At 46.7% G+C, this 19,348-nt stretch overlaps 1 protein-coding gene across 1 annotated transcript in view; it reads left to right on the top strand.

The window, feature by feature from the left end:
- Nucleotides 1–12,061, top strand: part of LOC137900706 (RIMS-binding protein 2) — a 52,045-nt gene extending 39,984 nt beyond the window's left edge. Inside the window, 1 exon segment of the mRNA XM_068744836.1 lies at nt 11,487–12,061. Coding sequence (XP_068600937.1) covers nt 11,487–12,061 — 575 coding nt within the window.
- Nucleotides 12,062–19,348: the final 7,287 nt, after the last annotated feature.

Genomic DNA, 19,348 nt, shown 5'->3' with positions numbered 1-19,348 from the left:
TCAGGACAATTTGGAAATTTTTCATAGAACTTAAATATTTGCTTTTTAGCAAGCATGACAAATTTGAAAAAAAAACATTTAACTGAAGAAACTGCAATCCTGTCCTATAATTATTTTTTTTTGCAAATACAACAATTAGGCTCCTGATGGCGGCCTGTAAATCTCTAGGATTAAACGGAATGCATTGGTGTTTTTACACGTAGCAGAACGAACAGGATTTGGACCGTGTAGAACTCGACCCAGGACGGACTCTGCATGCCGAGACATCAGGTTCAAACGTCTCTACTACTACAGGACTTTCTGCTTGTCCCCCGAGGGGTCGCCACAGCAAATCCACGTTCTCCACTTCACCCTGTCCTTTGCAACGTCCTCCCCAACACCAGCCACTCTCATGTCCTCCCTCACTACGTCCATGTCTCTTCTCCTGGGTCGTCCTCTAGTCCTGTCCTTTGCATCGTCCTCCCCAACACCAGCCACTCTCATGTCCTCCCTCACTACGTCCATGTCTCTTCTCCTGGGTCGTCCTCTAGTCCTGTCCTTTGCATCGTCCTCCCCAACACCAGCCACTCTCATTCCTCCCTCACTACGTCCATGTCTCTTCTCCTGGGTCGTCCTCTAGTCCTGTTCCCTGGCAGTTCCATCCTCAGCATCCTTCTACCGATATAGTCCCCGTCTCTCCTCTGGACATGTCCAAACCATCAAAGTCTGGTCTCTCTGACCTTGTCTCCAAATCGTCTAACCTTCACTGTCCCTCTTATTGTCTCATTTCTAATCCTGTCCAACCTGGTCACTCCCAAGGAGAACCTCAGCATCTTCATCTCCTCCACTTCTAGCTCCGCCTCCTGTCTTTTCCTCAGAGACACTGTCTCTAAGCCATCCATCATGGCTGTCCTCACCACTGTCTCTGAGCCGTCCATCATGGCTGTCCTCACCACCGTCTCTGAGCCGTCCATCATGGCTGTCCTCACCACTGTCTCTAAGCCGTCCATCATGCTGTCCTCACCACTGTCTCTAAGCCGTCCATCATGGCTGTCCTCACCACTGTCTCTAAGCCGTCCATCATGGCTGTCCTCACCACTGTCTCTAAGCCGTCCATCATGGCTGTCCTCACCACTGTCTCTAGGCCGTCCATCATGCTGTCCTCACCACTGTCTTGTAGACCTGTCCCTTCGTCCTATCACAGAGCACACCTGATACTTTCCTCCCCCCGTTCCAGCCTGCCTGCACACGATTCTTCACCTCCTTTCCACATTCTCTCCATCACTCTGTTCTGTTGACCCGAGGTACCTGAAGTCCTCTCCCTTCTTTACGTCTATTCCTTGTAGCTTCACTGTCCCCCCTGGGACCTTCTCATGTACACACTGTTAGTCTATCCATCACCATGGCAACCAAAAAGGGGCTCAGAGCTGATCCCTGGTGCATCCCACCTCTACACTAAACTCCCCTGTTGCTCCTACTGCACACTTCACTGCTGTCCTACATGTCCTGAACTACTCTGACATACTTCTCTGCCACTCCAGACTTCCTCATGAAGTACCACAGTACCTCATGCAGTACCTCTCTGTCCTAGGCTTTCTCTAGAACTACAAAGACACAATGCAGCTCCTTCTGACCTTCCCTGTACTTCTTCATTGCTAGCCTCAACGCTAACATTGCTTCTGTCGTACTCGTCCTCAGCATAAAGACATACTTCCTGTCCTGAACACCAAACTTGTCCATTACTTCTTCATCTCCTGTATTTCCTTCACCAACACGCCCATTGAGGTCTGCTCCAATCAGGACTCTCTCTCTGCTAGGATGCTCTGAACCACTTCATCCAAGTCAGTCCAGAACTTCTCCTTCTCCTCTAACTCACCTCCTACCTGTGGAGCGTAAGAACTTCTCCTCCTCCTCTAACTCACCTCCTACCTGTGGAGCGTAAGAACTTCTCCTTCTCCTCTAACTCACCTCCTACCTGTGGAGCGTAAGAACTTCTCCTTCTCCTCTAATTCACCTCCTACCTGTGGAGCGTAAGAACTTCTCCTTCTCCTCTAACTCACCTCCTACCTGTGGAGCGTAAGAACCTTCCTCCTCCTCTTCATCATGTCCACCAGCTCTCTAGCTTTTCCCGTTATCGTCCCAACATTCAGAGTCCCTCCTCTGTCCTGAACTCTTCCATTCCCTTTTCTCTCGCTGCTGATGCACTCGTCTTCCTCCTCTTCTTCGTCTTTGTCTTCGACCCTCAGTAGTCCAGCTTCCCCCAGCGTCCCGTGGGTTAACAGTGCTGCTGGTGGTCATTGTTAACGACGTTCTTATTTATATGATTCATGCATGTTGGATTTGGCACCTTTTCATGCCAGATGCCGTTCCTGACGGAACTCTGATGATGATGATGATGAATATATTTATTAGATAGAATGTTAGGGTACAAGTACAGTCACACAGTAGCATGTATTACAGTACAAGTACAGTCACACAGTAGCATGTATTACAGTACAAGTACAGTCACACAGTAGCATGTATTACAGTACAAGTACAGTCACACAGTAGCATGCATTACAGTACAAGTACAGTCACACAGTAGCATGCATTACAGTACAAGTACAGTCACACAGTAGCATGTATTACAGTACAAGTACAGTCAAACATCCTGTCTCAGAGGAGCATTTCTTGCGGTCTTGTTTCCGTTGAAAGTCCTTCGTACATAAATCATCGACATTTAACAATACAAATAAAAATAATATTAAATTACTAACTTGCTGCAAAATTACAATAAATTAAAAATTAAAAAGACACATAATATGTACAACGTAGGTGGACAAAAAAGGGGGGGGGGGGTTGATCCGGAGAGAGTCCTGATGACTATCTCCGTGTCTGCCCCCCTCTCTCTCTGCATTGATCTGGGCATGAGCCTGCATTAAGGTTCTAACGTCTCGAACAGACTATTTAAAACAAAATGGTACAAGTTTAGCAATACAGTGTAGCGTGGCCCACGGCACCGAATGTAGCACGAGTATTGAACGTGTTGGGCAGGCCGTAGGATGACATCGTTTCATTACCCGCATTTCATGTGTGGACATTATTACTCCTCAGGTTTTCACTCGTAGCTCCTTAATAATGCGGAGCCACCTGTTGACCCCAGCACTCAAAGGAGAAATAAAAAAACAAACAAACTTCAGAAAATGCCAAAATCTTAGGTGCTTTGCTTGTTGCCATAGTGACAAGAGACCACAGAGGTAGGATAGACGGCGGTCCGGTCTGGGATGGACAAATGTCTTGAAAATACGGCCTGCTTGCAGTTGGAGGCTAAATCTGTTTCATTTATGTTGTGAACATTGTTGACGGTGTTACAAAAAGCTAGCATGAAGCCAAGAATGAAACGAAGTAGGCACTGTAGCTGTAGATTGTTCAAACTCTACAGTGAATATTTGTACTGATCTCGTCTTTGACGGCCTTTAACGCTCAACTTAACGCTTCGCCTGCTGCGCAGCTTCACTGTTAGCCGGCTCGGTCCAGTTTTAGCGTTTCTTTAGCTCCGTTGAATATATTTAGCCTTAAAAGAAGACCCTGTTTAGTCTTAATGCATTGTTTACAGGATGGTCATCATACCGATGTTATGCGCGTGTTCGGCCTTATTTATGTTACTGTCATGTTTCTGTGTGTCCAGGCTGACTCGTCCACCGTGTTGGACACTTCTGGACATTCTGTCTTCCTGACCTGCATTCATTGTTTTGAAACCAGTGGACGATATACCTTTTTTATATATTCTTTTGAAAACAGTTTTTCCGTGTTTTATTTTTGCATGTTCAAGATTGTCGATGGACGAACAGTAACTATAAATGTGGAGCACTGAGGATGCTCGACTGGACATTATGATGGTTTCTTTCAATATTGATCTTTTTACAAGAATAAAGGATGTATATTTTCACAGCAAGCACTGGTTCTGTAATGTTTGTGGCTTTCTTTTGAGGCAACACAAGATGACAAAGATGTTTTTTAATCACATTTATTATTATTTTCTTTCAGGACAGTTGAAATTAGACATTGGCGGAAAGGGTCGCGAGCTTCGCTCTACGCCGCACGCCACCCAAGTAGATGGAGCAACACTGTGGGCAGAGCACGGCCTTGTGAGACGAAGCAACTTCCCCTTTTGCAACTTCCTGTTCGGGGCCTCTCCTCTCCTCTCCCTGAAGCCAACAGTACACTCATCCATAAAGTAGGAAACACTACACTGTGGCGAGGAGTTTAGTAGTGCTTGCTACTTTATGGATGACTGCACTGTACATCCACTCCTCTTCTGTCTTCTTCTGCACCTGCAGCTGAGCATAAACACACAATTCCAGACACAGACGCACACTTTTACCCAAAACCAAAACCTCCCGGCTCGACGCGGCCAACGAAACAGAAAACACACACTTCCTGATTTGAAACGGTTACATGCGTCGTTATACGGACGTTCCAGGCCAAGATACAAATCAGCCAGAGCCCCACAGTCGGAGCGAGCCTGTTTCGGGAAGCGCTATCTCGAGGAAGCCATTTTAGCAGGCTTGAGTAAGCCTTTCTGTCTGAGGAGCCTTACTCAAAACAAAACATCATCAGATCGTCCGACTGTGGCAACAATGAACAATAGAAAGACAGTTGGTTCATAAAAAATAAACAAAAGTCCAAACTCTAAATGAATTTCTGAGCGGCGGCCAGAAGCTAAATTGAAGGAATTAATCTCATAGTTCAGAATTATAATAATAATTCTGCTATAATGCTGCAATAAACAGAAAGCACCGTCCATCATACTTTACCTCAACCTTCATCGGTCGTGTCTCGCTGGACGCCGGGAGCATCCGCCGGCCTCACAGGCGTCTTCTGTCTGGTGAAGAACAAGAAGTCGTCTCCTTTTGAAGCCTCCAGAAGCACGTGATGCAACAGGAAGAGGTCTAACAGTCGCAGCCGCTCTCCTCCTCCTGCTGACAGCACTGAAGACTTTAGAACTCAAACCGTACAGAAAGTAAGTCATGTCGACATTTGGTGTGCACCGTAGACGACTCTTATTCCCTTCTACAAATGCGATTCTTCTTTTATACTAGCGAAGCTCACATTCTCATTCATGCTTCTAAAAGGGTGGCCGTTGTTCCGTTTCAGTAATGGAAGACAAAGTACACAGATGTGATGTTTTATCCTTTAATGTGAAAGTCAGACAATTGAATCAACGTTTTCTTGTTTGTGCATTGAGAGAAACATTCACGGCCATTTCTGCTAGGCCTTAAACGTGAAAGCAGCCGATTTCATTTCCATTTAAATGTCCAGCTGTAACTGAGCAGTTACGATTTCAAAATAAAACGTTAACTTGTATTATTACAGAGAACTGTAACCTCATTGACTTACATCATCACAGGCAACCCGTTATGGTTTTGTCTTGGTTAGCCCAAACACACAACTGCTATTTGAGGTATTATTTAATTGTATTATAACTCCTGCCTGACCGAGTCGCCAGCGAAGAGCTGTAGCTTTGTATGTGTGCTGGTGGGTACCTTATCCTATCTCCCCGTGTGAATGGCCTACTACATCTGGGACCTCCCCGTGTGAATGGTCTACTACATCTGGTACCTCCCAGTGTGAATGGTCTACTACATCTGGGACCTCCCAGTGTGAATGGTCTACTACATCTGGGACCTCCCCGTGTGAATGGTCTACTACATCTGGTACCTCCCAGTGTGAATGGTCTACTACATCTGGTACCTCCCAGTGTGAATGGTCTACTACATCTGGGACCTCCTTGTGTGAATGGTCTACTAGATCTGGGACCTCCCAGTGTGAATGGTCTACTACATCTGGTACCTCCCAGTGTGAATGGTCGACTACATCTGGGACCTCCTTGTGTGAATGGTCTACTAGATCTGGGACCTCCTCGTGTTAATGGTCGACTACATCTGGGACCTCCCAGTGTGAATGGCCTACTACATCTGGGACCTCCTTGTGTGAATGGTCTACTAGATCTGGGACCTCCCAGTATGAATGGTCTACTAGATCTGGGACCTCCTTGTGTGAATGGTCTACTACATCTGGGACCTCCTCGTGTTAATGGTCGACTACATCTGGGACCTCCCAGTGTGAATGGCCTACTAGATCTGGGACCTCCCCGTGAGAATGGCCTACTAGATCTGGGACCTCCCCGTGAGAATGGTCTACTAGATCTGGGGCCTCCTCGTGTGAATGGCCTACTACATCTGGGACCTCCCCGTGAGAATGGCCTACTAGATCTGGGACCTCCCCGTGAGAATGGCCTACTAGATCTGGGACCTCCCCGTGAGAATGGTCTACTAGATCTGGGGCCTCCTCGTGTGAATGGCCTACTAGATCTGGGACCTCCCCGTGCCCACGCTGCTTCTGTGAATGATGATGAATATATTTATTAGATAGAATGTTAGAGTACAAGTACAGCCACACAGTAGCATGTATTACAGTACAAATAAAGGCAAACATCCTGTCTAAGAGGAGCATTTCTTGCGGTCTTGTTTCCGTTGAAGGTCCTTCGTACATAAATCATCCACATTTAACAATAGCAATAAAACTAATATTAAAATACTGAACAGATGTTTACCTTATCCCAATTACAAGCAGTATAAACAATATATATGGTTAGTATTTGCCCTTTACCTTTGTTAGGTCACATTTATAAAAAAAATTGTTTAAAACATAAAGAAAATCAATTAAAATCAAGATATGAGTGGAAACAAATTTACAAGTGAAGCAAGGTTTTTCAAAACTACTGACTTTTATTTCTTTGAACTTGAAATTTAACCCATTCAGGTGCACAACACAAGCTGAACTCAAAGTAAACATATCAGTCAAGACAACACATCAGCCCCATTGAACACATGGCCTTTAGCCACTAGCCTATACAACACATGAGGGGCAGAGCTACACTGTGTGTGTTGCAGATATATTTTTTGCACTTGATGCATGTATATTGTGTTTTCCTGTCCATCTTGGGTCCGGACACTTTGCACCGCTTCTTCTTGTTCCTGGTGTTCACAACCTAGAATAATGAAAACATCAGACATTTTACTAACACCTCTCTCTCACAAGACATGAGTGCCAGACATGCACTGCAGCAGCATCACACACTTACTTCAGGCTCTGCAGACTGTGGTTCTGTAGGTTGGGTGGACAGGGCACCAGCATTCTCCTCCTGAATCCTCCTCACCATGGCTGCAGAAGCTGGGGTTCTGGGGATATGTTTTCTTCTCTTCATTTGTGGTCTCACCAATGCCTTTCCCAGAGCCTCAAGAGCCGTCTTTTCTGGAGCTTCACTCGTTTCCACTCTGGGTTCGTGCCATCCAAATGACAAAGGCATTGTACGCTGAGAGAATATCACCAGTGGCCAGCGTAGAGTCCTCCGTTTGCAGCTGTAGGCCGTCACCAGCTTGTCCATGTTGTCTACCCCTCCTTTTGTGGCATTATAATCCATGATGATCTCTGGTTTGTGATGTTCCTGCTCACAGATTCTTCCGTCCCCGTGCATTGTACTCATGAGTACCACATTCTTGCCTTTCTTTGGCACATAGGAGAGAGTCGTGATGACTATCTCCGTTTCTGTCCCCCTGAAAGGTGTATTTTTAGGGCCATTTTGAAGGAGGCCAAAGAGGTGCATGTTTTGAGGGCAGGAGTCAAACAGTTCCACCCTTGGGTGGCAGTATTGTAAAAAGATGATTTACCCATGTTGGTCCTATAGGAGGGGGTAATCAGGTTGTTGTTTGAGCTCCCTCTAGTGTTGTGGCTGTGGGTGTCACTAAATCTGTGGAGGTGTTTATTCAGGTATGCAGGGATTGAGGGGACTGAGGGCAGAGCTGCATTGACTATTTCAAATGCCAATCCCATTTTGAGCTGTTTAACCCTGTCTTCTACCCTGAGCCATTTTAGGCTAGCAAAATGTCCAGGAAGAAGGTGGGTCATGGGCCCCAGATTGAGGAGTAGCCGAATCAGTTTGTTTTGGGAGGTTTGGAGCCTGGTTTTCAGGGACACTTTGATGTTGGAATACCAGGAGGTGCTAGCATAGTCAAAGAGGGGCTGAACGAGGGCTCCAGCAAGAGTCCGGAGAGCACTTCTGTTGCAAAAGCAGACATTCAGCCCAAAAATCTTGTTCTTTGATTGACTTTTTTGATCACCTTAGTTGCCAGACAGGTATTTGTCAAGAACACAGCCCAAATAGGTAATCTCTTCTTTGCTCGAGATTACTGTATTATCGACTGTGAACTTGAAATCCTCAACATTTATCTCAGTTAGAGAGTGTCTTGACCCAAAAATAATAGATTCTGTTTTACCGTGGTGTAGTGACAGTTTGTTATTGGTAAGCCAAGAAGGGATTCTGGTGACCTCAGAGCTGAGAGCTTCCTCAACCTGCACTTTGTCCTCTCCCGAAATCAGGAGTGCTGAGTCATCAGCAAACAGGAACAATTTGCAGTTACAGGCAGCATTCATGTCGTTAATGTATAGGAGGAACAGTAACGGTCCTAGAATGCTGCCTTGAGGAACCCCACAGCTCACCGGGAGGGATGAGGACAAGGTTCCGTTTACGTCCACCATTTGTTCTCGTCCCTCAAGGTACGATTTCATCCAGTTTGTTGATGTGCTATCAAAACCAATCGCCCCTAGTTTATTCAATAGGATTGAATGGTTAACGGGGTCAAAGGCCTTCTGGAGGTCCAGCATGACCATGCCGCAGTATTTGCCCGAGTCTACTTCACGCTTGACGTAGTCGGTCAGATATATGAGGCATGTGTCAGTGGAGTGGGATGTTCTGAAGCCCGATTGGAATTCAAAGAGCAGGCTGTGCTCGGCGAGGTAGCGGTTGATTTGCTCCTGGATTATTCTCTCCATAACCTTTGAGATGGAACAAAGGATGGAAACAGGGCGGTAGTTGCCAGGTTCTAATTTGTTTCCTTTTTTATACAGAGGGATAACCCGCGCCGTCTTGAATTCCTGTGGGACGTGGCACTGATTGATGGATAAATTTATCAGATGGGTTACCACGGGGGCGATAGAGACAGCTGCATCTCTGAGGAACCGGGTGGGTATGTCGTTTTTGCACCCGGATCCCGGATGTAAGTGGTTGAAAACGAGACAAGTAAGGATAACGTTAAGGTCGTAGTCATGGTAGGGGTAGGGTTAAGGATGGGGGTAAGGATATTGGTTAGGTGTGCAGCTCGGGATAAACCGGCAATACTCGTGGAAAATGATTCCCTTATTGGATGATTTGGTCCACGATGAACAGCAACACACCCCGTTGAACTTCGGGTTGTGTACATTGCTATTGGGGAAGAAAAACTATCCGCACACTTGGTCAAATAAAGTCATATGAAAAGGCTTATTCCTGATTGGGAGGGGGGCAAACACACAAACAAATATAAAAGCATTACTGCTAAACACGTTTCAAAAAACTCACAGCAAGGAGGTCACGGGTTCGAATCTGACTTCTGGCCTTTCTGTGAGGAGTGTGCATGTTCTCACCGTGTCTGCGTGGGTTCTCTCCGCGTTCTCCCCGTGTCTGCGTGGGTTCTCTCTGGGTTCTCTCCAGGTTCTCCCTGTGTCTGCGTGGGTTCTCTCCGGGTTCTCCCCGTGTCTGCGTGGGTTCTCTCCAGGTTCTCCCCGTGTCTGCGTGGGCTCTCTCCGGGTGCTCCCCGTGTCTGCGTGGGTTCTCTCCGCGTTTTCCCCGTGTCTGCGTGGGCTCTCTCCGGGTTCTCTCCGGGTTCTCCCTGTGTCTGCGTGGGTTCTCTCTGGGTTCTCCCCGTGTCTGCGTGGGCTCTCTCTGGGTTCTCCCCGTGTCTGCGCGGGTTCTCTCCGGGTTCTCCCCGCGTCTGCGTGGGCTCTCTCTGGGTTCTCCGGCTTCCTTAAGCGGATTGGTGACGCTAAATTGTCCGTAGGTGTGAGTGTGTGTGTGGCTGATTGTCTGTCTCTGTGATGCCCTGCGATGACCTGGCGGCTTGTCCAGGGTGTACCCCGCCTCTCGCCCATTGACTGCTGAGACCCTATAACGGACAAAGTGTTTGGAAGATGAATGAATGAAAGTTTCAAAAACAGAATGGGCACTGTGGCGCAGACTTTGCGCTGTCGGTTAATAATTTTAAATAAAGAATTGATCAAACATATTTCACCCTATCATAACTTGAATTGATGGTACCAGTATTATTTCTTTTTGGGGGAAATCATACGAATCAAGCGTTGCAGGCAGCTTCTGTCCTGTAATTATAACTAACTTTATGGTCCTTCCTGCCATTGATGTAGACTAATCACCATTAATAATAATTGATCACTTCAACACTTCGGGATGTTTCCATTCTGCTATAAACTTTCACCCATTGGCCACAAGGTGTCACCAAAGCCCCAAGTGGAGCAGCTCCTGAGTCCAATTAAATTAAACTTGAGCGGAGAACAAATATTAGAAACTCTATTTGAGTATTTCTGAATATTATCTAAAATATTATTGCGGACAAAAGTTGTTATTGGGTTCGGGATATTGATAAAAACTAACATTTTCAATTAAGTCTTAAAAAACAATAATAACTAATTTTCATTGAGTTTTTATTTGATGTTTTTCCCAACATGTTTTGAATGAAGAGATTTGGAGAGCGGCACAGCCGTGACAACATGATTCATAGAGCAAAACATACATTAAAGTTTATCCACACATTGTCATTTTAATTAGCTGCACTAACTAATTTACTAATCACAATGACGCTGCCCTTTTCGCATGAAGCTTCTCTCTGCTGGAGCTGGAAGGACAGATTTTATGTTTATTGATACCAAACTGTTGTCATAAATACGACTTTGTCTGTACAACACTCCATATCCTTATGTCACCAGTGATTGAAGATGAAACGGCCGGATTAAATGCGGCTTTTACATCAAGTGCTTTACATTATGCTTCTCATTACCCCCCCCCCCCCCCCAACCTTCCACACATAGTGCTAACAGGCTAAAGGGAGTAGCTGTGGTTCTGGAGCAAACTGCCAATCCTGAGATTAGTGGGCTTTACCAGTGAACTATGTGTAAAGGCCACGACTATCTGTTCACACGCCCACCGACGTGCTCACCGTGGCGCCATTGCTAAGTGTTGGAGTGATGAAAGTAAAGAGCAGCACATATGGTTAACATCATCCACAAAATACTTGTGGGACAAATCAGAAAATAAAAAAACTAGTATGACCAGAAAACAGCATAATAAACCATAAGAGTTAATACATTAAACTGTATGCCATCATAACAATCATGCATCATGTACTTGTACTATTTTGTAGACAGTGTAGCCCACATTCAAATATTTACAATAACTCCTGGTACAATAAATTAAGGTGAGCGGACGTAGGCCTTCGTGTCATTTTCACAAGTTCAATGAAATTGAATGTTTGGTCCAAACAAGATTACAAAAAAGATGTAAATACCGCACCCCACCCAGGCATCCACAGCAGCCCGCACCCCACCCAGGCATCCACAGCAGCCCGCACCCCACCCAGGCATCCACAGCAGCCCGCACCCCACCCAGGCATCCACAGCAGCCCGCACCCCACCCAGGCATCCACAGCAGCCCGCACCCCACCCAGGCATCCACAGCAGCCCGCACCCCACCCAGGCATCCACAGGAGCCCGCACCCCACCCAGGCATCCACAGCAGCCCGCACCCCACCCAGGCATCCACAGCAGCCCGCACCCCACCCAGGCATCCACAGCAGCCCGCACCCCACCCAGGCATCCACAGCAGCCCGCACCCCACCCAGGCATCCACAGCAGCCCGCACCCCACCCAGGCATCCACAGCAGCCCGCACCCCACCCAGGCATCCACAGCAGCCCGCACCCCACCCAGGCATCCACAGCAGCCCGCACCCCACCCAGGCATCCACAGCAGCCCGCACCCCACCCAGGCATCCACAGCAGCCCGCACCCCACCCAGGCATCCACAGCAGCCCGCACCCCACCCAGGCATCCACAGGAGCCCGCACCCCACCCAGGCATCCACAGCAGCCCGCTCCACCCACATCACCCTGGGTTTGGGTGGAGCGGGCCGCAGCTGCTGCTGTGCAGTCGGTCTGAAGCCGAGGCTGCATCTGCTCATGAATAGCACCGTCTCATAAAATTTCATGAATTGAAAATTAAATCCAAAATTAAATTTATTTCATGTGGATACTGAAAAACATAATTTGTCTCTAACAAGAATGGATTTATGAGACAGAGGAACAAATTGGAGACCAATTTTGCGTTGCCACAGGAGATGTTCAGATAACAGTTTACAGTAGGACACAGGCTGTGGATTCAGTTGTGATCCTTCAAACCAAATAAAATCAGAGGTTTTGATTTTAAGTGAATGATCACAAAATCAATGTTTACTGATGAAAAATGCATTTCTTCATAGTAACTGAAAGTAATATTACTTTTTACCAGTAACGAGTAGTGTAACGAATTTTGAGTATTAATATTACTTTCTTTTTTTCAAAAGTAATATATTACTTTTTTCACTCTGACCGGATACAGAAACGATTCGTCCTCGTCCGTTTTTAAGGTCGGTGGCGTAAACTCGATCCGTTCCGTTTGGTGGTGTTTTGCTTCCCGCTACACGACGGAGACGGACTGTCTCTCCGTTAGAATCAAAACATTCAACTGCGGAAGCGTGTCGGTATGTCTCCGCCCTTCAGAGTGTAACCCGTTCAATGATTGGCTAACAACACGACCGACAGAAGCGACAGCCAATCAGATCGCTGGAAAGTCTACCGCTAGCTTGTTAGTAGCACTTGATTCTACTGTGCACACATTTAAGACTCTTTATATCCCTCTCAGCTATCCAACCATCCAACACCTTGACTTTAACTCATCACATGCAGAGAATAGTAAGCAGCTTACAGAGATACACACAGTTAGACCTGACTGCTCACCATCGGTATGTCTAAGTTCATTTTGCTATCTGGAATGTGTGTGGCGCTCGCTCTCAGGCAAAAAGAATCAACATCTTAGAGCATCTCTCAAAATTAAAAGCAGACATTTGTCTCCTACAAGAAACCCATTTACAAAAGTCAGAAGAGAAATTACTCACAGACACAAATTTCAGTCAAGTTTATTCTGCCTGCTATAACAGCAGACAAAGAGGAGTCTCTATATTAATACACAAGAGACTACTCTTCACGTTAAACAACACTGTAACGGATCCAGAGGGCCGATACATTATTATTCAGTAAATTATACACAATAGTGAATCTGTACGCTCCTAATAGTGATGATTCGGCCTTCTTCCACACATTGTTCTCCCAGCTACTCGAGCTAACAGCAGAATCAACTATCATCATCGGCGGAGACTTCAACACAGTTCTACATCCATCAGTAGATCGCTCCAGTACTACAGTACACACGAGGCGTTCACAATCAGCCAAAGTACTACTGGAATATATGGATGATTTTGGCCTTGGCGACGGCTGGAGATGAAAGAATCCAATGAAGAGGGAATACACGTTCTTTTCTTCTGTGCACCGTTCGTTCTCAAGAATTGATTATTTTCTCACAAATAATTCTGTGATTGAGAATATTTCTACTAAAATTAATCCAATAATTATCAGCGATCATGCTCCGGTCACGCTTACCTTACAAATCACAGCGACCTTTGAACCCCCGTCGACGTGGCGCTTTAACACCTCTTTGCTTAAAGATGCAGAATTTGATAGGGTCATAAGAGGAGAGTGGGCAGACTATCTGGAAATGAATGACTCTCCAAACTCATCTCCGTCTTTACTCTGGGAAGCAGGGAAAGCTGTAATCAGAGGTAAAATTATATCATATGCCTCTTACAAAAAAAAACAGGAACAGAAAATGGAAAAGGAAATAGAGGAGAAAATTAAACTATTAACAGATGCTTACGCAGCGAACTCAAGCAATCAAACGTGGACTGAACTACAAAACACAAAACTAAAACTAGATGATATATTATCAAAGAAAACAGAGTTCATATTACAACAACTGAGATACAACGACTTTGAATATAATAACAAATCAGGCAAGTTTCTGGCGAATCAACTCCAACGTAACAGAGAAAGATCTCTCATAACAGCAATGAAAGGGTTAAATGGTGAGTGCACGCAATCACCAGAAGAAATCAATCAGATATTTTACACGTTTTACCACAACTTGTATTCAGCAGCTAATAAACCCAACCCGGAGGATATTGAGGCATTTCTCAGTAATCTGAATATGCCTCAACTATCAACAGAGTATAAGAACATTCTGGAAGCTCCGCTGTCTATAAATGAACTCCACAGCGCCCCCTAGATAGTATGCCTAACGGCAAAGCACCAGGCCCGGACGGCTTCCCGGCTGAATTTATGAAGCATTTCTGGACCATGTTAGCGCCGTTATTCTTCAGATCAGTGACAGAAATGAAAAACAATGGTCATATACGACCCCACAGGAATACAACAATTAAACTTCTACTGAAGCCAGACAAAGACCCCACCCTCCCTTCAAGCTACCGACCTCTATCATTAATCAACGCCGACATCAAAATGATAGCAAAGGCACTCGCATCCAGGCTGGAGACAGTGATCCCGTCTGTAATTCACAGCGAACAAACAGGATTCATTAAAGGTAGACATTCCACCAACAATATTAGAAGACTGCTAAATCTGATCAGTATGTCGCAGCGACTTGGAAAAAAGGCAGTGGTTGTATCGCTGGACGCAGAAAAAGCCTTTGATAAAGTTAGCTGGTCCTTCCTCTTTGCCGTCCTACACAAGCTTGGGTTTGGAGAGTCATTTATTCACTGGGTGTCAGTATTATATAACTCTCCCAAAGCGACCGTAACCACCAACGGGATTACCTCACAGAGCTTCACCTTGCAGAGAGGTACCAGGCAGGGCTGCCCACTCTCTCCTTTATTATTTGCAATATTTATTGAACCCCTAGCAGCAGCAGTGCGGCAAAATACCAGGATTAAGGGAATCAACACTGCGGTGTCAGAACACAAAATCAATTTATATGCTGATGACATCTTGCTTTATTTACAAGAACCCTCGGATTCGCTGCAGGAAGTATTCAAGTTGATAGCTAAATTTTCACAACTTTCAGACTATTCCATCAATTGGACAAAATCAACATTACTTCCATTACAGAAAAGTCATGGAACCCTGCAGACCAGGACCCAAACTACTCCTTTCCTACGGGCAATTTAAAGTACCTGGGCATTAATATTTCACCTAAACTGTCTGAGTTAACCCGATTAAACTTCACCCCACTTCTGGATAAAATCAGCAGTGATCTGAAGCGTTGGAATAACCTCCCGATATCCCTTTTGGGAAGAATAGCCACCATCAAAATGAAAATTTTACCACAAATAAATTATTTATTTTCAATGATTCCGTTTAAACCAACTTCCAACTGCTTCCAGTCGTTGGATTCAGCCATCACCAAATTCTACTGGAAAAATAAAAAAGTAAGAATTAGTCTATCTACCCTTCAGAGGAGTAAATCTAAAGGAGGCCTGGAAGCCCCAAATTTTATGAATTATTACTTGGCTAACCAGCTACAATATCTTATTCTATGGATGCACCCGAATAGAGACTCTAATTACTGGTTAGAATTGGAACAGAAGGACTGCAAGGATATTAGACTCGCAGATCTCCCCTTCATCACAACAACCATTAAACGGCATAACTGTTTTAAAAACCCGATGATTTCTTCCACCTTGTCCGCCTGGTGGAAAGCGTTAGAAGTTACAAATTCTAAACTGGAACCCTGCATGTTCTCTCCAATCTGGAATAACCCTGACTTTCAGGCTAGCAATCAACCTTTCCATGTAGGTATGTGGGAACAGAAGGGAATCTCTCAACTCCATCATCTCTTTCATGACAATACTTTTATGTCATCTACAAAATTGTTCCAAAAATATGAACTCGGAAGCGGAAATTTCCTTTACTATCTTCAGGTAATGAATACAATTAAGAAAAGAATTCCAACGCTCCGGGGCCCGCCTCAGCCACCTGTGTTTGTTATGGAAGTCACAAAGATTTCCCCGACAGTTAAAAAGACCCTTTCTAAGATTTATAAACTCCTCTCAAGCACAGATACGTTACTTCTTCCCATCTCAAAATGGGAGACGGATCTGTCACTAACCTTAGATCATGACTTTTGGACACAAATCTGTGAAAATGTATTTAAAATGACAAAACACAGAAATCTTCAACTCATCCAGTATAAGATCCTTCATAGAACACACATTACTCAATATATGATGAAGAAAATGGGCTTCTCTGAATCTGACATCTGTTCTCAATGCTCCCAAAATACTGCTGACACTTATTTCCATGCCCTATGGTTGTGCTCACCCGTCCAGGATTTCTGGGTCGCAGTATCACATAGACTGTCGTCCATCTTAGATTGTACGTTCCCTTTATCTCCGATCACGTGTCTACTCGGTGACTTGGCAGAAATCGTTATTTCTAAGAAATATACGCACCCCACACTCGCAGCCCTCGCCATCGCCAAGGAAACAATCCTCGTTAACTGGAAAAATAAACAGTCTTTAAACATCAATCATTGGTTGAATCTCCTCATAGAACACATATCAATGGAGAAAATCTCTGCTTCCAAAAAAATAAATAAAAAACATTTGAAATATTTTACAGAAAGTTGGTCTCCTTTTATTAAATCATTAAATATAAATATTACAACCTGATTCTGCCTGCTAGCGAAAGCCACCACAACGATGTAAATGGTAATGCTGCTTGTTTCTGTTTTCTGTATCCAGGACCGAGTGGATCTCAGAAATACATCGCCACCCAGCCATTCTAACTTTCTATGTTTCAGCTCCAGTCTCCAGCTCAATGTTCTTCACACAAGGATGGTTGATCTCCGGGGCTGTTGCATGCTGGGCTAACTCTTCAGGGGCTGTCCCCGTGGCTTGATATGTGCAACCCGGCTCCTCTGGTCTCTGCTGGGTGGCGCATGCTTCTCGGGCGGCCGCCGGTGTTCCGCTAGGCTGCCATGCGGGGGTGCTGGCCTATGCGTTTGGGATGGCACTGAGCTGGCGCAGTCTGTCACTCCTCTGCTGGTAGTAGCGGCCGGGGTCCGGCTGGTGACCTGGCGTGGCCATGGCCCCCTCACCTCCCCTCCCTCCACCCTGACCTCTCTCCTCCACCCTCCCCGTCCCCTGCACGCCCTCTTCTCCTTGGTCTCGTCTCCTGTCCTGCCTCCCCCTCTCCCCTCTCCTTCGCCTCCCTTCCTCTCCCCTCGTGGTCTCCCCCTTCCCCTCTCTCCCCGCATCTCCTCTTCCGGCATCCTGCCTCCCGCCGGGGCCTCGCGGCTCCCTCCTTCCTGGGGGCTTGATTATGGGGGATGGGTGGGATGCGTCGGGGGCGGCGCTCGATCCAGGCCCTGTGCATGGTTGGGCCCTCTGACACATGTGGGTGGGATGGGTGAGGCTGGGGACTATGGTCGGGCTCCCTCCTCCCCCCGCCTGGTTGGCTGGGGCCTCATGTGCTGCGCCTCTTAACTCACCACCTTAGCACAACACATTTGTAAATATACACATAGGGATGCACCTGGGGGGCCTGGTGCTGGGGGGCGTTCACCGAGCGTCCCTCTGCAACCCCCCCCCCCCCCATTTTAATGCACCACATGGGGTTACGTGGGTGCTAGGCGGGGAGATAAGGGGGAGGGCGCAGGGCAGGAGTGCGCCGTTGCCCTCTTCCGCATCCCCCGTCTGGCCCCTCCTGCCCCAAATTTTAACGCACTACATACATGTGTATATAGCACCTGGGTGTCCACACATTCACGGTGTTGGGAGGGTTCCCCAGTCTGGGATCTGGGGAGCCATATAGACAGGGTATGGGGGGGGTTCACAATCAATTTATTTATTTTTGGCCTTGGCGCGGCATGTGGGGCCTTAGCGGGCTGGGCTTGGGGTGGGACGGTGGTCCGGCCTCCTGCTCCCTACTCTCCATCCCAGGGAATAATACTCTCCTCCCAAATGGCTGTATAGGGTCGGATAGGGCTGAAGCCCCTGCACTGTCTACTCCCGTTCCCCAGACGCTGGTTCGCTGGGTTGGGGGGTTGCCCGAGCTCGGCGGTGGGTTGGGTGGTGGGGGGGAGGGGTGCGGTGGGGGGGAGGGGGCGGGGGGGCGCGGGGGGTGGGGGTGGGGGGCGGTGGTGGGGGGTGGGGGGTGGGGGTGGCTGGGCCGTGGGGGGGGCTGGGGGACTGTGGGGGGTGTGTGGGATGGGTGGAGGGTGCTGGGCGGGTGGTTGGGGGGGGCGTGGTGTTGGGTGCTGGTGGGGCACCAGGCCGGCCCGCTGTGCCCCGTGCCGCTGCGCTGGCCTAGGTTTCGTCGGCTGTGTTGGTGTAAGTCGCCCCCGGGCCCTGGACTGGTTCTTCTGCGTGTGGTTCTGGTGGGGCCATGGTGGTCGTTCTTGGGTTGCTGTAGCTGCTTGGGGTGATCTGGGGGCTTATGTTGCCATTGTTGGGTCCGGGATGGCTGCCCCGTTCTTAGGTGGAGGTTTCACGCATGCCAGATCCACCACTCCAGCACCTATTAAAACTCGTTTAGAGAGTCAACCCCGCACACAGATCTCTGAGTTGGTGGAGGTTGCTGGGTTAGTGCTTGTGGCTCTCACTATGCTCTCTCTCTTTTTCCTCAGATCTGAGAACTTGGTGATCCATACTTTCCTCTAGAGGCTGATGTGAACCTGGTGTATTGGGACAACTCTTGGTGATGATTGGATGGAAGGGGTAGAATTAAGGGGCACAAATAAATCCATTGCACTTTCTTCTCAGAACACTGTGTATTTGTCACTTTTTGTTTGTTCATGTTGTATGTTCACTGCGGTGTGCACAGCCCTCTACGACGGTAAGCAGGTAATAAAATCAATAAAATAGGAATAGGCTAGGCTGCCAAGAGGGCAGGTGACGGTCACAATCACTATAAGAATAAAAATTGCATAGAACTCCAGCAGTGACTGACGTTATGTCCGTCACTGTGGAGCACGAATGCAGACAAGGTAAAAAAAAAAAAAAAGCTTGTTAGTAGCACTATCAATGCTATTTAGTATGAAATAATAAAACATATTCACATACGGATAATATAATATAACCAATAAACCGTTGGTTTAGTGTCAGCAGGCTTCTGCAGGGATTCGTGATGATCCTTTTAATCACGTGTTCTGGACGAGGGACGTGAAGAAACCAGGAAACCACAACGTTTAAATCGGTACGTAAGTAACAACCTGGAATAAAAAAGCATAAACTAGTCGCTGAGTTTAAGTGTTACCAAATGTTCGTTCTATGGTTAGTTAGACAGTCACCAGGATTACTTAGCAAAGACAAAGATTAAACTAGTGAGAAATACAATC

This window comes from Brachionichthys hirsutus, chromosome 10, assembly GCF_040956055.1.
Source record: "Brachionichthys hirsutus isolate HB-005 chromosome 10, CSIRO-AGI_Bhir_v1, whole genome shotgun sequence".
Lineage (NCBI taxonomy): Eukaryota > Metazoa > Chordata > Actinopteri > Lophiiformes > Brachionichthyidae > Brachionichthys > Brachionichthys hirsutus.
The sequence above is the reverse complement of the archived record's forward strand: the minus strand, read 5'-3'. Positions and strand labels throughout refer to the sequence as shown.